General features: G+C 43.4%; 1 protein-coding gene across 2 annotated transcripts in view; it reads right to left on the bottom strand.

Moving 5' to 3' along the window:
• Positions 1 to 11,805: 11,805 nt before the first annotated feature.
• MAFG (MAF bZIP transcription factor G) overlaps positions 11,806 to 20,426 on the bottom strand; it is a 164,879-nt gene continuing 156,258 nt past the window's right edge. For both annotated transcript variants that reach the window (XM_086931176.1, XM_086931177.1), the window contains exon 3: positions 11,806 to 16,089. In XM_086931176.1, the coding sequence (XP_086787302.1) occupies positions 15,637 to 16,089 (453 nt within the window). In that variant the 3' untranslated portion in view covers positions 11,806 to 15,636. The remainder of the gene's footprint in view (positions 16,090 to 20,426) is intronic.

Here is a 20,426-nt window from a genome sequence, read left to right on the forward strand (position 1 = left end):
TAGGATCCTGACATGCACTTGTTTGCTGGTGCTGCCGATGTAATTAAGGCCACAAGTGCACGTCAGGACATATACCGCAAATTCAGTTTTGCATGTATATTGACCCACAATTGGAATTGCGGTCTCACTGAATGGGGTATGGTAGTGGGTTTTATTGACACCAAATTTGCATGCCCTGCAGGTGGAACATTTGCGAAATCCTCCTGCGGTCTGCATCCAATTCCTCTTTTGTTTAAGTTCAGGACTTGGTTGGTCTAAAATTGCTCCCATACTCCGTGCCCTACGAAAGGTAATCGTGGGTTTAGGTGGTAACAATGCTCCTAGGACCGAATCTGTCATTATAATGGGCCAATTTTTGGTGATAATTTTCCTGATTGTGTTCTCCTGGTCACTAAATGCTGTGATGAACCTGGGGCATGTATCAATTTTGATGTCAACATTTGAAGAGAAATTCTCTTCGATATTGTCATCGATCGCAAAAAGGCTGTCACGGGTTCTAAGACTAGCTTTTTTCAAAGCCTGGTCAAAGATCTTCTTGGAATAGCCTTGTTCCCTTAATCTAGTTTCCAAGTCCCTCACACAGTTAGTAAAATCCTCATTGGTGCTACAGATTCTTTTCAATCTAAGGATTTCTCCATACGGGATGCTATGGATGGTGTGTTTGGGATGCAGACTTGAGGCGTGTAGGGTGGTATTCCCGGCGGTTGGTTTCCTAAAAAGTGTTGTTTGAATCCTGTTATCATTATCTATGTACACTTTAACATCTAGGAACTCAACCTCCTTTTTACTAATGTGGGATGTGAATTTCAGATTTAAGTGATTAATATTGATTTCCTTAACAAAGTTAATCGCTTCATCAATTTCACCTTGCCACACAATGAATACATCGTCAATGTATCTGAGGAATTTAACGATTTTTTCATCCACCCAGGTCTTGTGTGTCCTGTTGAGGACCTGCTCCTCCCACCAGCCAACGTGTAAACACGCATAGCTGGGTGAGAAGCAGGCCCCTATTGCTACACCTCTCACTTGACGCCAAACATCCTTTTCAAAGGCAAAAAAGTTATTGCCTAAACTCCATTCTATTAGGCTTAATAATGCCTTGTTATGTTCGTAGAAATGTGCAGGTCTGAGTCCCAAAAAGTGTTTAACTGCATTGAGACCATCATTATGGGCTATGCTAGTGTATAATGATTCGACATCTAGCGTCATTAGTACCATATCTTCCTGCCATTCTACTGTTTCAAGTTTTTTCAGAAAGTCAGTAGTGTCTCTTACATAACTTGGTAGTTGTTTCACAGGTTCTTGCAAGAAGAAGTCTATATATTGGCCCACTTTCTCACCCACACTATTTATTGCTGAGATAATTGGTCTCCCAGATAACGGCGAGATACCTTTGTGGACCTTTGGGATAAGGTAGAAGACTGGTTGTGTGGGGAATTCATTGTATAGAAATTTGAACTCCTCTCCTGATATTAAGCCTTCTCTCCTCAATTTATTTAACAACTTGTAAAGATTATCCTTCGCCTGACCATATTCTTTGTTGCTCGACTTTAAATAGCATTTGTCATCATGTAATTGTCTATGCGCTTCAGTGATATAGTCAGATTTTGGCCAAAGGACCAAGTTGCTACCTTTATCCGCTCTTTTTATCACAATATTAGGATTGGTACCTAGCTTCTTCATCAAAGTAAAATAGTTTGCCTGTTGTTGACTGAATTCTTGTGTCTTTTTACTGTTGACTTTCTTATAGAGTGTTTTTACCTCTGAAATCACACAGTCATGAAAAGTATCTATTGCATCCTTTGCCATTAATGGTACAAAATCAGACTTGCCTTTATATGGAGTTAATCCAGCACCTTTCTGTACCATGTCAATTTTACTCAAGCGTCTTTGGGTTGATGCTTCTTCATCTTGAGCTGTTGACTGTGGGACCAGTGAGGTGTTTAAATCGTGCATATCCAGAAATAAGGGGACATCAGCTGCCATTATCTCAGGAGCCCCTGAGACCGTAGCAGCAGTTTTAGTAGGAACTCCGGGTTTCAATTTTTGCAGAGCAAAGAATTTTTTAAGTTTCAGTTTACGTATGTAGCAGAACACATCAACGCGAGTTGGTGCATACTTGAATGATTGTGCTGGGCAGTGATTTAATCCCAGTGCCAAAAGTTGTTCCTCAGCTTTTGTCAGAACAACATCCGAAAGGTTGATGACGGAGTTATTTACTGCTGTTTCTTTTTCCGCCAACCTTGTTGTTTCTTTTGTTGTGCTTTTTTGCTTTTGCCTTCGTCGTCTCTCGCGTCTCCTTGTGTTCCTGCGTTTCCGGCTAAGTTCTTTTGCCGTGGTCGGAGTGTTGAAAGTCTTTCCTGTACTAAAAAATCAAGCTCTTGCTCTATGTTGAAGATTGCCTCCGGTTGTGGAATTAGCAAATCCACACTAGAAACACTTGATGCACTTGAAAGGGTATTTGATTCCATTGACGTTACGCTCAATGTATCATCATTAATTCCACCACTTATACCTGCGCTTACGTTTGTTGTTGTAGCGGTTGTGGTTTGCTGTTTATTATCCTTTCCCATATATTTCTGTCGTTTTGTACTATTGTACTTCCGTTCAAAAGTAAATATCTGCCCATTGGCATAGTCTGCTTGGTCTCTTGCGAATTTGCTTATTTTCCTTGTTTTGATTTTATCCCCATGTTTTTTTAATCTCTCCAGCATAGCATCCTTTAGTTTTCTTGAATTTTCAGTTTCCGTGATTTTATTAATATCCTCCTGAATTTTTTCAATGTTTAGCAAGATCTCTGCTCGGTCTATGGCTGCGTATTTTATTAAAATCCGAACCAAGTTCATGGATGCAGCTAAATTATTTTCCCCCCATTCCTTAAGCATTAATGGGTTTGGTTTTTCAAAGCTAGGTGCAAGTAATATTCTTAATCCTCTTGGCACCCGCCCTGCAGACACATATTTTGATAGGGAGTAATGCTCCCACCACTTGGTGATTTCCAAGCGCCTCTGCCTCTCCAGTTCTTTATATAATGCTTCGATATTATATTCCTCTCGTGTTGTTACATTAATTGGAGGCTGCGTGCTTCCACTCCGACCCGGTGCTGAGATCTGCTCAAAAAGCCCCTCGGCTTCCTCCTCCCTTGCACGGAACTCCTCAGCGGACATGCCTCTCCCGCAACTTACTTGAGCTGTTTAAATAAATGTAAAATGTGTTCACGAACTTGCCTGCTGCTCGGGCTCGTATATCAGTCCTCTTGAGGCGTTCGTGAATCGGTCCGCACAAAAGCGCTGCTTTCCCACCTTAGTACTGCCACGAATTACTTCACTACGTCGGTAATGCTTCTCCAAACGACAAACGGAGCCCTCCGACTCCGCCACCAATATATATATATCTTGTGGCTAACACCAGATCTGTAAAGAAGCCCCAATATTTCAAGTCATATTAGAATCGATGCAAAAAGATCCAGGAAAGATGCAAAAAGTGAGATTTTTTTAAAGATCTTTTATTGGTCATATACAAAATAAAGGACGCCTTATATCAACAAACATACATTATATACACAAATAAATTAACATCATCTCCAACTGGAGTGGGGGAAAACTGCCCCAGACATAAAGCAACAGACCAGAACAGTACAATAATTTATCAATAAATACATATTATTAAAAGGACGTTGCTGAATAAGCCACTTTATTACGCTACTTCAATAGATTTTATTTTGAAAGTCAACCAAATATCACGTCAGTACCATTTATATTTATTTTTTGGTGCGCAATATTTACAGATTTGCCACTGTTTCATTAATACTTTACATTTCTGACTTTGCTTCCTCGACAAAAATGTAAATTCAGTACATTAAAGAAAAGCCAGTCCCCTCCCAAACACCAGCAACCCCGCTCTAAGTGACCACAGCTTCGCGGTCAAGACTGATGCATGAGGGAGACCCCGATAGCAGCCACGGCAGCCCTTTTCACAACATGTAAGTGCTTGGAACATTATTTCTCATTTAATATTCCAGTTTGGCAAAGGGTTTTTCAAACACACACATGAAACAACCCTAATGGACAACAAATCAGAAAGAAACTAATAGTCACACAAGTATAACTTAACATTTAATTTGTCACACATGTGAGGGACATAGCTGTGCGTCAATGGGTCTCGCAAACATACATTAAATATGAATCTGAACCTGCAGGGCCCAAAGAAATGAGAAACTCCTACTTTGGTGTAAATTTTCCTGCATGCTTGTATATTTGCGCAGCGATTCGTGTATGCTGGTCAGTGCCTGGTGCGTGTTGGTCAGAACAATGGTCCGTTCTACGAACAGTGCGGGGCTGGTGGTCAAAAGCACTTAAGCGCCTAGCGTGCCAGAGTCTGGCATGTTAGATATATCTGCTTTGGAGTTTCATGATTGGTATTTTATGTAGTTCCAGACATTTAACTAATTGCCTGTCCCAGCTTCTGCTTCGCCATCTTTAGGTAATTATTAACAGCAAATCTAACTCCACCAGGGCAGAACCAACTTTTTCATAATTCCAAATTAGGAGGGGAGACCCATTGACACTGTTTTTCTCAGTCACTCAATATGACATAAGAGTGACTCCATTTTCTGAGTGCTAGAGAAGGCCGCGCTACGCATCCCACACGCACAGTGCCAGAAGATCAAGCAATGCAACAAATGTCAGAAGAACTGGGTCAGCAGATCAGGCAGGGCCACAGCACTGTATCAGTGTAGCAGGTTCTGCCACACACCTAAGGAAGACAGTCCCAAGCCATGTGTGACGTGTTAGCAGGGCAAGCATTACTGCACTTCAACAAGTGCCAGGAGGACAGGAAACACTAGGTTTACAGTGCCAATAGAGAAAGCAAAGCTGGACCTACTGGGATCACACCACCTACTCCGCCATTAGCAGTGCGAGCAGAGCAGGTAAAGATGCAATTAATACCAGGCACAAAGAGAAGGCAGTGTCACAATTTATGAGCACAAGACCTGAAAGGAACGCAACACTGCACATGTTTCGAAGTACGGTACTAGCAGGACCACAGAAAAGCTCACAACACTTCTATACGAGTAGGAGTTTCATACATTGTGCCAGAAGCACAGTACCTGCAGCGCAAGCAGGGACACCTGATATGCTTGCACAGCATTTAGTGGTGCATTTTTAGCACAATACCTGTAGAGCAGGCAGCAACACCTGACACGCAGTGCCTTCACAGCATGTAGTGGTGCATTTGTTTGAAGTGTCACTTGTCAGGGGAAAGGTACCAGAAGACCAGGTTCAGCAACATATAGGACCAGAGCACATGCTAAGCCATGTGTTCAATTCTACTGGCCCATAGTGCAAGCAAAGCAGGCAGTACTGCTCTTCCCAAGTATAGTGCCAGCAGACATGGCGCCCAGTTATGGCAGAGAAGGCAATGCTGCGCACATCAGAAACATTTTGCCAGCAGATCAGAAAGAGCAATAGATGCCAAAACTCTTTTAGAAGAGCAGGTAGTGGCACATGTCATGCTTCCAGTACCAGTACAGTTGGGTGTGCTGCACTTGAGAGGTGCCACGCATCATGAGAAAGGTACCCGCAGTGCAGTCCTTTCAACATCTACTCAGAGCATAGCACATGGGCTAGACGCAAAGTGCTAGAAGTGGCAAATGTTATGCTTGAAGTGCCAGTATAGCAGGCATCTCTGCAATGCTAGCAGTGCAAGCAGTGCCAAACTTCATGTTCAGAAGATCTCTAAGTGCCATGAAATACAGGACCACAGCCCCAAGGAGAGTAGGCAGCAGTAGTCCATGCTGCACATCGGATTCCTGCAGTGTCAGTAATCCTTCATGAGTGATGAATCTCTGGACCTTACTCCACCAACGAAGACTATGAACACCTATTTTCAAGCTCTGCGACCATAAACCACTGGAAGAACATCCTGTGGAGTTCAGAGAGCTCTACCTTTTTCACTCTGGTTTACAGGACCAAAGAAAAGAACCTTTCCAACGTACTCAGTTGAAATGTCCAGTCAGCAGGCGTCCTTTGTCAAAAATACCTAAAGGAGCAAAGGGTTGTTTCCCAAGACTATTAAAAATAGGGAAACGCAAATTAGAGAGAGAATCATGCATTCATGAAGAAATAACTACCAGATAACAAATATATTTCCAAGTCATGGGCCTCAACATCGAATAAGGCCACCATGGTGATGGAGATGCACAGGGCCATCAGGTCAATGTTATGAAGGTCATCACTAATAGTTCAGATGTAAAAAACACTGCACTGAATACATGCACTGTGTGTCAATGTTTGGATGGTAGGAGAAAAGATGCAGGAAGTACCACATGGCCGTCATGAACAGCTGTCTCAAACACTATGCCAGATTACTGTTTCAGCAACAGTATCAAATATGGAAGATTGCCCACCACACCAGGACCTGCCAGCTGCTGACAAAAAGCTTGAATGCAGTATAAGCACTTGTTGGAAGAGTGGTCCTAGCACAAAACTTGGGCACAACGTTAGTGAGAGACTATTTCCACACCAAGGCTCCAACTGAGTACCAGTAAGAAAAAGAAAAAACAAAGCCGCAGACAGTACCAGAATGCAAGGCTGGAAACAGCCCATAGGTGACACTTAGGCATTGCGCTAGTATTGGCTGATACTGAAGCATACCTCCATAAAGGCTCATCCATGGCATAAGTGCAGGCAAAGATGAAAGTATGTCTTTAACACAAACTGCAGCATATACAAAGTATGGGTCAAGGTGGAAGAACAGTGTAAATGCAAAGCTAGGGCATCGTATCAGTACTGGCAGAGGTGAAAAAAGTCTGCTAACACAAGTCTAGAGCATGGTGGCATCAATAGTTTTTTAGAGGAATGCCGCTAACACATGGTAGGAAGAGCTTGTAATAATTTTCAAAGCCCCAGGGAAAATTATATTTTGCCTTACAGCTGCTATAATCTGTCACCATTTTGTGGTCATTTGAGGTGGCAGGTTAAGACAGCTGCCTACACTGGTTTTCAAGTAGCACCGGCCCATATGCTAGGGCATGGTATCAGTGCTGCGACAGACGTATGTCACTGATACAAATCAGCAGTTGAGTGGAAGACTGGAGATAACCCGAGGCTTGGGCACAGTGTCAATACTGACAAAGATGGAAGAAAGCCATTAACATAAGCAGAAGCACGATACTGGTACTAGTTAAAAAGGAAGAGGGCCTGCTGGAGAGCTTCAAAAAACTCTCTGGAGTATGGAAGAGGTAGTAGCTGAAGGGTTAGGAATCGTGGAAGTACTGGCACCAGTTTACATGAGGCTATCTGAAATCTTTTGTCCCTTCTGGGAAGTCCCTGCAGTGTAAATCTAGCCTTGCAGGTGCAGTGCTAACACCCATGCCTATGGGGTACAGGAAACGGCAAAGACAAGCGCACACCTAGGAAAACATTTCAATGAAATTGTATGAACCCCTATGAAAGAGGCCAGTCATGTAGCGGTTTGGAGAATTTTGAGCTGCCTCAAAATACACGTTATTTTCAAGATATTCTGAATACAACAATTCACAAACAAGTAGACAACAAGGAAGTTACAGAAAAAATGAGGGAAAGCACCACATGTTATGAAGGCCAGTCACAATAATGTAACTCAAAGAGAAAAGAGACTGTATCATTGTCTAGTTCTGTGTCCCTAAATGGAAACAAAGAGCAAAATTTCACAGTGACATCTGCATGTGGAACTACATTGCCACATCACAGTGCTGCACATACTGACACACAGATACGCATAGGCACATACTGATACGCACCAAAAAGCACCAAGCTCACGACCAGGGGAAAGGAAGTTAGTAGAGTAAGTCACTTTTGGTACAACTGTTAAAAAAAAAGTTCAAATAGGATCTTTCTTGTAACTGGTTTTTACAAAGCATATACAATTACAGTTTATAAAAACAAAAATTACAAACATTCAGACTTGTCTTCATCTTCGTAAAAAGGTTTCTTTCGTCTTTTGCCAACAAACTGTGGCTATGTTTCTATTAATTATTATTTTTTTTAATCTCTGTGGTACAAAAGCTTCACATCAAAATGAGCAAGATACCATGGCAAATCCATAAGAGGAAGCACAGGCTTCCGCTTCACTGGTGAGCAGGAGGAAAAGCCACCCAAATCAAGATTGATATCAGAGTGATAAGCCGACTCTCTAACGTAAAAAGCAATACTAGCACCTGATCAACCATACCAACAGAACATATCGCCACATTCACAGTGACACCAGGGAAACGGGTTTCCCCATCCTCATTCGTCAATACCTCTAGGAAACGTTGGGGAAACTGGGTACCAGCAGTAAAGATAACCTCTTAGGCATAATAGAAACATGCTACCCCATCCAGAGTGAAACCTGCATTACATGCCACCTCAAGTATGGGACACCAGCAACACATACCACCAATATCCACGGCAATACCATAGGGACATGCCACCTCTATCTACAATGGTAGACACATCCCACTATCCCATTCCAAAGGTACACCAAGACAACATATTTCCTGCAGCTTGAAGTACCAGTAGAATATGCCACCCTAAGACACTGCTGCCAGCAGGACATTCCACCCACACCTGCAATGCCTGAATGAGTTAAGTGCTTTATCAGTCTCCCATGATGCTAAACCATTGGAACTTTTTGTTTTAACTCGACTCTCTCAATACCTAAGAGGTGCCCCAATAACAATCAGGCAGATAAGAGCTACCTGCGCATTTGCAATCCTAAAAACAAGGCGCGTTGCTCTCCACAATAGAAGAGCATACATTACAAATTGTGGGACAGTTATCCCAAGCAGAAGTAGCATCAGTCACCAAGGCATTCTCTAGCAAATAAGTTATACCATTCAAGTGGCAGATTTTCTTTGCAACCCCCTTCATTTGGAAATGGGTGGCTAAACATTATACTGAATGCTGTTGCAGAGTTTTGACAATGTGGTATAGTCCACTGTGAGCACCGTACCAGAACATCACTGTGGTATTACCCCATGGTGAAAGGCTAGCAACACCTGTGCAATATGTATAAGTAGGCATCCCTTCACGCCTACAAACTCGAAATTCTTCCACTGGATCATACTGAAGAGCAGGTGCCGCAGCAAAATCACTTTAAGAAATCTAACCTACAAAAGACAGCAAGGAAAGATCCATTTACTACTCGCTACTCTTCTTGTTACTCATCAAGCTCCCGTACACCACTTGTTTTCTTCACCTACTATGATATTGCTTTTTTTTCTAAGGAGAGGAGAAGGAAAGTTGGCCACATACCTGAATGAAATGATGGGCGAAAAATAACTTGTTGGTAAAGTTGCTTCACAGTCACTCCAAATCTATGAATTGAAAGATTCTCAAACAAGTATGACTTCAGTGGAAGAGAGGATACTCTACATCCAGAAGAAATAATGAAATATTTCCAATAAGACCTGGCGGTTTCATCTCTGGAACTAGCATTCTGGAAAATAGAGTCAACAGAAAGCTAGAAGTCAAACTTAAGAAAATGCTTTATAAGAATCAGAGGACCCCATTAAGCTTACGGCACAAACATGCATTCCTTATATAAAGTGCCTTGAATCGAGCAAGCAACTCTCAGGAATAAAATGAAACAATTCCTGAAAAAAAGCTTATTCTAGCCAGACAGAAACATAGGGCCCACTCAACATCTAAACAATGTAAAGTAATTTCTGCTTCAGAGGAAGAACTGGAAACATGTAGGTAAACGTCTCCTGGTTGAAAGGAAAGTCAGATTATCCTATGAAACATTGGAAATGTTGTGCCAATTAAACTCTCTTCTTCTGCTGACAAGATTAAATTTCACTTACTCTACGAGCAGAGGGTATGGCAACTAGAAGAACTGGGGCAGTATTACATAAAGTGCCCTGGGGGAGCAATGGGCGTTTAAGCCCGCTTTTTGCGCCACTGGGGGACTTTGGTATTACAGAAGAGGAAGGAGATGCTTGTATGGCACCTTCTGTAAAACCAATAGTGCAGGCACACATTCAGTGCCATCTTCGGGGCGGTCCTTCATTTGGATGGGGGCGTGCCCCATGCAAATGAGGGAATCCCATTGCCTCTGCACCTGCATCGTATTACAGGCCCAGAGGCAAAGAAGCTCTCAGGAGGCGCACTAACAGTGCACCACCTAAAAGGTGGCACTCTGTGTGTGCGCTCCCTGAGAGCCCTGGGGTGCCCTATGGAGGGGGAACCCCAGACATCTCCTTACAAGCTGGTGCAGTCACTGACTGCACCCGCCTGCACGGGGATATCTAATCCCCTTTAAAAGTGCAGGTAGGTGCAGCTTGCACTGTGAAATCACAGAGTGGCTTCAAAAGCTGCTGCTCCGTTTGTCACATGAATGCGCTGTCCCCAGTACAGCGTGATTTTGCGACTGCCCTGAGGGCAGCACATTCATCATAATATGGCACATTTTCCTTCTCTGTGCTGGGCTCACCTTTTAAAAGGTGGGCCCAGCGGAATGAATGAAAATGAGAAGCATGTTTAATACGGATCCAGGCATCCATGTCACTAGTGTATTGACTGAAAGCCATCGGCTAAAAAGGCTGAGGTAACCAAAGCTCTGAGTGTCACATTGGGGGTTTAAGTAGAATGTCTTCCGGAAGCTAGGAAAAAACACTAAGGGCAGACATTTAAACTGCCATTCCTGTGTAGTAGTCTTCCGCTTGCTCTATATCCTATGCCCCACGCATAGACACCTTGTTTCCAATCCTGGGCATTCATGCGACAACCTAATGAATTATTGATTTTGTAGTTTTATTTTATTTCCATAGAACTAGACTAACACAACTGATAGCACTGGTTTGTTATGAAAAGCCCAGGGCAACGCTGTGTCCTAGAGGGCATGGAGAGAGATGAACAACTTACACGGTAGTGATCATTTCCAGGGAGCTGAAAGCAACCTGCACAGCCCATCTGCAGCAGTTTGAAAATTAATCTCAATCGCAAACTGAATAGCAGTCAACTTCACATGCCATTTTGCAATGGGCACTATCAGAGTATATACTGCCATTAAGCCCAGATGTCATCTTCTTCTGAAAATAAGACACTGCTGGAGGAAGATAAACTCTGTGTGGTGGTAGAAACAAGAGACGCATCAATGAAACAACAGACAATATAATGCAATGCAAAGTAGGAGTAGGTAACAATTGATTTAGTCCAAATCACAGACATCCTTACTCAGTAAATGTTATCAAAGATGCACATACTTTCTACAGGAAATAATGATTTTATTAGCCAGCCCTCTAACTACGGGTAAAAGTGAATGCGTTGTTTTCATAGTTGGACGGTCATCGCCACGGTCACCATGACCTTCACGAGACCTTCAATGCTGAAAAGTAGCACCTCACAAAGATAATGGGAGGCTGCAACCAGGAAAAAAGAGATTTCCAATGTGGTGGCCAAATTGGGATAGAGAACCTAACCTGCAGCAGGCTTATAGAATACATCCAGCGGTCAATTGGTAGAAGCTGACTGAAGACGTAGAGATCTGGACTCTTACAAAGATCCGGTGAAGTACCAAGAGGAAAGTACCCTTCCCCTTTCTTTTCACAGAACCTAATACATTTCACTGAATTCTGAACTTCTTACCTTGACTCGCCACTAGTAGAACCAATGTACCTTAGTACACCTTTCTTAAATGATGAGCATACGTTTTAATTCAGATCGTCTGAAATATTGAAGTGTTTGATCTGAAATAGGGGTCACAATGACACATTCAGTTCTTTTGGGGCTAACATTCACATTTGATAAAGTGAAGAGCACCTTTAATTGAAACAGATTTTTCTTTCTTCTATTTTGAGGTGATGGATTATACCTAAATCTACAGTATTTCTAATAATTCGGAGCTATATTTAAAATGAAAAGCAGGATTTTGAACTAGTCTATGGAGGTTTTTATTAACACTAGAGATGGGCCTTTTACACTGGCTAGTCCAGTTAAGCAATAAGGCTGGTGTACCAGTGGCAGCCTCGAAAGATAGCCCACCTTTGTCACTTTGTTGGATGACAAGTAATGCTTAAAATTTGACATGCTAAGACTTAACTTTTTAATTGCTTTATTTTTTCTCGCATTTGGAAGGCACGTCAGGATGGCTTGTTAATCTGTGTAGAGTTATTGCACACAACATCAAATTTGTGCCCTACAGCATATAAAGTTTTTCCTCATGAGGAGGCAAAGCAGAGGCCAAGCGCTGCCGACAATGCACGTTATTGCACTGTTGGCCTTGAAAAAACACCAAAGGGACACTTCATGGGTGTGAGACATTGATTACTCAGTGCCATTAACAGGACTCTTTAAAATCTGCAGCATTCTTCTCCATCAACTAACAAGGTGGAGCAATGATCTGTGTAGCAACTATTTGACACAAATGTGGCAGAAGCAACGGGGCGTTGAATCAGATCTGATCAAAGAGCTGGTCAGCAGAGAAGCCCAGCTTTGAGCAAGCATGAAAGTCACAAAGCTGTGTGGAAGTCTACCATGTACTCCTTAGTGGTATCACTATTTACAGAGTATGGGGAAGGGACAGATGTACTGAGGCTGTCTTTCCCAGTAAGGACCACAGAAAAAAGTGGTTTTGAGGGAATAGAATGTCTGACCACTTATTAATTTAAATGTCATTTCAGACTGAAGCTCGTGAGGTAATCACATTAGAGTAATTTAGGACAGTCGATACCAAAGCTCCATGCGCCTCAGACCAACCGCCGTTAATTTCCCTGAAAGGGGTGTGAACATGAACGTCAGAGGACGCACCAACTGCTTTATTTTGATAGTTCAGAAAACAAACAAACTCACTAATTATCCCTTCATTTCGCTGGTATAAAGCCTTATTTTGGCAGATCCTATTCAAACACAATATTAACACAAACATGTACACAAAAAGCATCCGGCGCATGACGAAACACAAAGTGGTTCACGTACCCAATCGATGTAAAATGTGTAAACTTTCCAACAACAAACCAAAGGAATGGATGCCAGGGAACAAAAAGGCCCTCGTCCTTTTCCAACAATTTTTTAAGGAATACGATAAGTACAAGAGTACGAGTAAAAACCTGTGAAGCAACCCACCAATTCTCTCTACATACAAACAATAGAGAGCTGGGTGAAGTACTGGAATGGGAGGAGAGAGTCTCAAGTGGGCAGAGTCTCCCAGTCTTGGGCTTCTGCCTCTGGGTTCCTAAATTCCTAAAATGACAGAGCAATGGCACCTGCTCAACAATAAAGCCATCTGAGAAGACTTCCCAACGGTAGGAGAGAAGCGAGTAAGAACAGTACGATTATATAAATAAATTAAATAAACTGTCCCTCTTCCGGATCTAATAATAGTTACTACCCCTTTGTGCCATCGATTCTGCCCAATGCACTTCAATGGAAAGCCTGAGGGTCGTTTGAAATTCAAACAGCTGGCCCCATCAAACACCTGAATATGGGCGGTATCAGTGACCCAGGCCTCCCGCTCACTCCAGCCGAGGACGCTGGTGCTCCCTCACGAGATTTCAGTTTCCACATTTTCTGTCAATATTTTTAGCTTTTTTTAAATAAAGATATTCAACTACAAACAGGTTATGTAAACGATTACACCATAAATAGCTCGAAAAGATACTTTATACGTTTAAACACAGAGCTTGCTCAGTGCAAGTTGTGAGGCACATCCCACATTCTTTTACGTTAGACAGAAGCTCCCTTCACAGCCACATGAGATATCGGCTCCTCCTCGTTCCTAGACAGGCACAATGTTAGCTACTCCCGCAATCAGCTCCCCACCCTCACTTCCTGCTTAGGACACAAGCTCCCTCTTTTCATTCCCAAATTAGAAATTAGTTTGGATACAGACTTCCGGCTTCCACCTTGGATGCAGGCCTCGCCTTTCTTTCACATTAAAAATACCCACCTAACCCGGCCTTCACTCCCACATTTGGCACAAGTCTCTTCATTACTCTCACATTGGGCACAAGACTCACCCCCACGCCCCAACTCACTCTTGCATCACGAGCAATCCCCTCTTCATTCATGCAACAGGCAAACCCACCCATCAACAATCCCATATTAGGCAGAAGCTTCATCTCAATCTGCATTAGGCATACACTCCAGTTCACTTCACATTAAGGGCAGCGTCCCTCACTCACCATCACCTATCGCTTTAAGCCCATGTACTCCTACTCACGGACTTAGTCACAGTCATATCACTATTTTCATTAGACACACCGAGCTCCCTTTACTCTCATATTGGGGACTAACTCCCATCTCACGGACATATTCAGTGAAGGTTATCCTAGCCCTGTCAGTCTCCCATAAAGCACACACCTTCTAACCATTCACTTCACTCCGAGTGGGCACACAGATCCTATGCTCAGATTTAGGCACAGCCCCTTCTTGACATATTTTCGGTTACACTCATCTACTATGCAAGGGTTTTCCTTTACTCAAAGGATTACCGGCTCACTACGGAGCCTACCATGCATCCTCCATCTTGCTCTCACCTTAGGAAGAAAGCCTACCTGAAACTTCACGATTGCATCAGACAGAGCTCCTCTCACTCCTAGAAGTTGCAATAGCCTGGATATACAAGTTTCCCCATGCCTTTTGCTAGTCCATTCCTCTACCTTTTGCCACGGCTTTCTCTCCTACCCTCCCATCAAAGCCTCCCTTTATCACCCCCAATAGCTATTTCATACAAGAGCTAGCATCTCTTGAATCCAATGTAATATGCAAGGCCAGCAAACAGTCTCACAGAGCTAACCACACCCCAGCTCCTTCTGGGTGGCTATTTGGGCCCTTTTCTCCAACTTGTTCTAAAGAAGGCCAGAGGAACCTGCTGGCATACCATAAACATGAATAGAATGCTTGAAATGTACTATTTCCTCAAATCCACCCAGACTGTGTTCTTAGAGGTTTACCAAATCTTCAATCTGCCCAGCAATAGAGATTTGACCAGATTCAACCTTTATAAAAGGACTGGTCTATGAAGGAATCTTCCATTATAAATACATTTCAGTTAAGAACTGATAGTTACCAGTACGAGGAAAAAAAATAAAGACCTCCAATAGACACTTTCATAATTCTGGCTTCCTTCTGAGACGGGCTAGTATTTACCAACACAAGTGCTACAGCACTGCTGAGAAGGGCTGCTATAGTATTGTGTTAATAATGACAGAGCCTACTACGTCAAAATACTACTTCTAGGGAAAAAAAACCGATATCCGATGATGCAGGAATGGCAGCATAAATCCTCAAAGAAGTGGGCGATGATGCAGAACTTCCCAGGGCTTTGTAGGATGTGTAGCAAACAAGTGTCCAAAAGCATATATTAACCCCTCCTTGGGCAGAGAGGCCAGTGTTTGCCAAACATTTAGGAAACTCAGCTGGAGATAAGAAACACCCTTTTGTCCACCCAGAGGTGCAAGACGAAGTAGGAGCTACCAACAAGCACACAAGAAGTTAAAGCAGACAGTATCTCCAAGGAGTGGGAGGGGTAAGCACGTGGGCTACCTTCCATGTGCCTTTGACCAGGCAGAAGTTAAGAGTTGATATTTGTGCTCTGAGGGGAGTCCTGAATAGCTCCATGCCTAAACGCTCTCTCAGCAAAGACAGTCCGGCACCTTTCCTTCACCTACTATGACCTTGCGTCTGTTTTCGATTTCACTATCGTAATCACACTTGTAGCAGCTACCTTGCCAGGCAGGAGAGGCCCCATACTGGAGTTGATGGGTCCCCGTGCAGGGGCTACAGGACTACGGGCCACAGTCCTGGCAAAGTTCTGAAGTGCCTCATACTTGGAGCGGAGGGCATCAAGTTCCAGTTTCATGTTGGCATTTTCGGAGGCTAGCTTCTCCACCTCCTGCTGCAGCTCTGCTTTTTGCTTCTCAAGCTCCTCCTTCTGGGTTACTCGTTTTACACGACAACTGGCAGCATAGCCACGATTTTTCAAGGTACGCCGTCGCTGCTTCAGCTGAATGATCTCCTCTTTGGAAAGGCCGCGCAGGTTCTGGTTCAGTTCCCGCACAGACATTGTGACCAGCTCCTCGTCAGTCAAGCTGGTCCCATTCTCCCCTGGCTCCCGCTTCACCTATTGAGAGGGAAATAAATGAAATTCACTAATGTAAAACCACCACACCAGGCACTTGAGCATCAAAACATTTTTTCAACATAATACGTACTCAGATCTGACATATCGACTTCTCTGGATAAGCGACAACTCTGACTGTAAGTAATGAAGTAATGAAACAATGACATTTAAAAATATGCTGAAAGATTCATCACACGCCGGAATGAGAATGTATGGCATTTGTGTTCATGCACATACCTTTTATGTTCTGCAATTGTGCTTCTTTATCACAGTCAGGTTGGGTATCATGTCAATGAAAAGATGAGGCGGTCTTATACCAAAGGCCCACACATTTCAGAACAAAAACAGTCTGATGCTATAAAACAAGCTATATTCCAGAACATTGAAAGTAGACCTTTAGCAACTCCCAAGTTCCACCGATGAAAGCACAAGCCAACTAGCTCTTCGGAATCGTTACTTGTAGAGACCTGCAACCATGGCGTGAATGCCATTTTGTGCCCCTTTATGGTTCAAGGATACTTACACTGATGAATCCATAAGAATCTATAAACTCTGTAACCATATCAAAGCTCCATTTATTTAAAAGGTAACCAAACTAATAAACAAAGACAGTCACCAAGCAACTGTCTTGAGTACCAGTTGCATCAAGCCTATCGTGAGAGGATCAATTTCTTAAAGATCCCCACCCACTAAAATTTTGAGGTACTCATTGTGTATATAGCTGAAGATACTCTACATACCAAAACTGCTATTTCCAACATACATTGAAATGTTTCGAGTACCTTGGAAAAGACACAGCAACCTTTATGCAGTCTGACACAGTGGTCAGATAGAGACAGGATCTTTCACATTCAACATGAGCACTCTCATTACCCACTGGTTCAGCACAATGCCGAAAAGGGTAACCTCTATACTGCAGTCTGTAAAATGACACAACTATGGTAAGCTTCTCTTTTGTTGGTCAGTTTCACCTCCTGGCAATAGGTCATGGAAGCTAACCACATGTGTACTTCACCATTAAAAAAAACTTACTTCATTGAGGAAAAACCCTCCAAAGATTCCACTACAAAAAAGCCTTACAGAAACAAATACCCTTACAGAAAACCACCTACTGTGAAACTTCAACAATACGTTCCTTAATTGCAATTGGAAGAAATAACTGAGATTTCTCTTGCACTGCCGTTTCCTTGCTCCAGTTCTTCAATTTACTGTACAACTGAGAAGGCTGCCTTAGAATTCTACCCTAGGAGATACTGCTAAAACAGGGATGGGTATCTCCCCAGGGAAACTTTTCTGAAGAATAATTTTTTACCCTTGCAATGAGTAGTAGCAGTGGTTGTGCAACAATTTCGAATTCTTTTCCTACCTTTACAACTTTTGATCCACTCACATATTTCGGGAGGTTTTGCCAATCTGTGAGGGGAAAACTAAATAGGATTGAGTTCAATACCAAAATTGTAATTAAGATGAAGGGAGAAATAATTTATGCGTGCTTCAGAATTACAAGGAAACTCCTAATGAGAGCAATATTTATGCTGGACAGTGATTCTTAACCTGGGGTCTACAACACCTAAGGGGGGGGGCGATGCTGAGTGTTGGTTATTGTTTCGAAAATTAAATAATTCTGCTTGTGAAATAACCGAAATATTCTCATAATTGTGTGTATTTGGTTGATGTATACTTGCAAAGTGCTCGGTCGGCCCCAGCCCCCTCTCCGGGGCTTAGGGGTGCCGCCGAGCTCTTTGCCAGGGCGGGTTTTCGGCCGATTTTGTTACAGGGCCGATTTTGCAGCTATGCTGCAAAAACTGCACTGTAACAAAATCTGCCCCCAGGGGCCCAAAACCGGCCCCCACCCCCACGGTGCCCGCTACGGCCAGTCCGGGCCAGTTTTGTGCATTGCAGAAATTGTTTAGGCTGGGGCCACTGGTTTCCAGCAGTGATTGAGTGTGGGTCTATTGAAGTCAAAAGGTTAGAACACGTTGATTGATCTGTCAATAACATTCTCTTATCATCTAAAGCGATTCTTGATCGCCCTAAGACTGGGAGATTGGCGCTTCCTACAAAATCTCCCTGCATGGCGTCAAAAAAAGGCTGATCAAACGTGCAGAGGGTGTGGGTCAGCAAACGAAACTTTTTTGCACGTGCTTTGTATATGCCCCTTCTTCATTTCCCAACGCAGACGCCGACTCAGGCCGGAATGGAACAGGCTGGGAGTTCGGACTTGCAGACACGCCATTACTGCTGCTCTGTCCTTAGAAAACACTGACTTAAACATAAAACTGGCCACATTTGTTCAGTATGCCTACAGTCTCTTAGAAAAATTGGACCACTGTGCAGAATAATGTGCATCTAACTCCACCTGCATTGTCCGGGAGTGCTAATTTCTAAATTGACGTTGCAGCAAGCACGGATAAGAAAGCCACATTGCACCTTGTTTTTATTTTCTTCTTTTTTTAATCTCTTTTAAGTTGTAAGATCGTATTTATGTGCTGGAAGAATCTTTTAAAGATATGTTTTTATATATCTAAATAAAGAAAGTTTATACCACGTTGATTTGGAGAGTTTTGTATGGAGTCTATTCAACACACTTGGTGGGGAAGGGACAAAACGAGTTACAAACTGTCCTAGTTCTTGTCTGTCAGGGCCCGGCCTCATGTACTTTTGAGAGGGGGGGTATTCAGTTTAGACTGTGCGGTACCAAAACCGTTACTTGAAGAGTGCTTTTTCCACATCTTTCTCGAGTTGGATTCAGTTTGGGTATGATCTTCAAGTGAGTTACAAATCATTTGAAAGACTGTTATTTCTCTGTGTTACGACTGGCTCTTTTGCCTGGTTTTACCACCCAACTTTTTGCTATTTGCCTCCTATTTTTCTGACCCTATTTTTGTTGGCTATATGATTCTGGGAACTTTACCATTGTTGATCAGTGTTAAAGTGCATATGCTCTCTGTATAAATTATGACAGTGATTGGTTAGCCATGATTGGCATACTTGATTTACCGGTAAGGCCCTAGTAAAGTGCACAGGGTGTGCCAGTGCCTGTAAATCAAATGCTACTAGTGGCCTTGCAGCACTGGTTGTGCCACCCACACGAGTAGCCCTTAAATGTATCTCAGACCTACCATTGTGGAGTCTGTGCACGCAGTGGTGAACTGCCATGTTGTCCTGGCAAGTGCACCCACTTGCCAGTCCCAAGCCTTCCCTTTCCTTACATGTCAGGCACCCCTATGGTAGGCCTAAGGTACCCACGCAACGAACACATCTCCGGTCACCTTAAAGACCTCCACTGGCTACCCGTCAATAAGAGGATCACTTTCCGTCTGCTTACCCAAGCACACAAATCACTCTACGACATCGGACCAGATTGCCTCAACTCACGACTGTCCTTCTACACCCCCCCCGCCAACTACGTTCTTCCAGCCAAGCCCTCGCCACTGTACCTCGCATCAACAAGACCACCATGGGAGGCAGATCCTTTTCTTACCTGGCTGCCAAAACATGGAACTCACTCCCCGCGTGCCTTCGCCTTACCCAGAACCACCTAGCATTCAGAAAGCAACTTAAAACATGGATATTTGACAGGTAACCCTCCTCTCCTTCCTAAGCGCCTTGAAACCCTCTGGGTATGTAGTGCGCTATACAAATTACATGACTTGACTTGACTTGACTCATGGGCAGGGTGCAGTGTATGTGAAACGTTGGACATGTACTAGTGTGTGTGACATGTCCTGATAGTGAAATACAGGGTATTTCATTTTTCACTGTTGAAAGGCTATCTTTCCCATAGGCTTATAATGGGGTTGCACTGTTCCGTGTTTACATGGGTAACTTTCCATAGGGACAAAATAAAAAAATCATGAGGGGTGCTAGGTGGCGCACGAGCAGAATGGCCGCCATTGAGTGAGGCTCCCACAGCCTGGCGCAGACATCCTGCAATTATCCTTGTCCCAATGACGAGGCTCGCCCAGAAACACAGCGGCGGGTAGAGCCCAGAGTCTGGGGAACAAGCGCTCCAAGTTTGGCAAAGAGCCGACGCGGACCGCAGCTGCTGCTGTTGAGTACAGAAGGGAACTCGGCCCGTCTCTGAGCGGCATGGAGCTGTCGCGCGGTGACGATCAGCACGCAAGCACCACGGCGTGGCATCAAGGCCGCCGTGCTGTAATGGCGGTGGCTGAGGAGCGGTGAGCGCCTTCATGTCAGCGCGCGCATGTCTGCAGTCTTACTGAGGTGGAGGACTTGATTCAGTTTCAGTTTATAAACTTTATTTCGATTTAAAAGAAATCACAAAAGTTTTCTCAGACAAACATCAAATCCGGGTTAAACATACCAATTTGTTA

This window comes from Lissotriton vulgaris, chromosome 7 (genome assembly GCF_964263255.1).
Source record: "Lissotriton vulgaris chromosome 7, aLisVul1.2, whole genome shotgun sequence".
NCBI lineage: Eukaryota > Metazoa > Chordata > Amphibia > Caudata > Salamandridae > Lissotriton > Lissotriton vulgaris.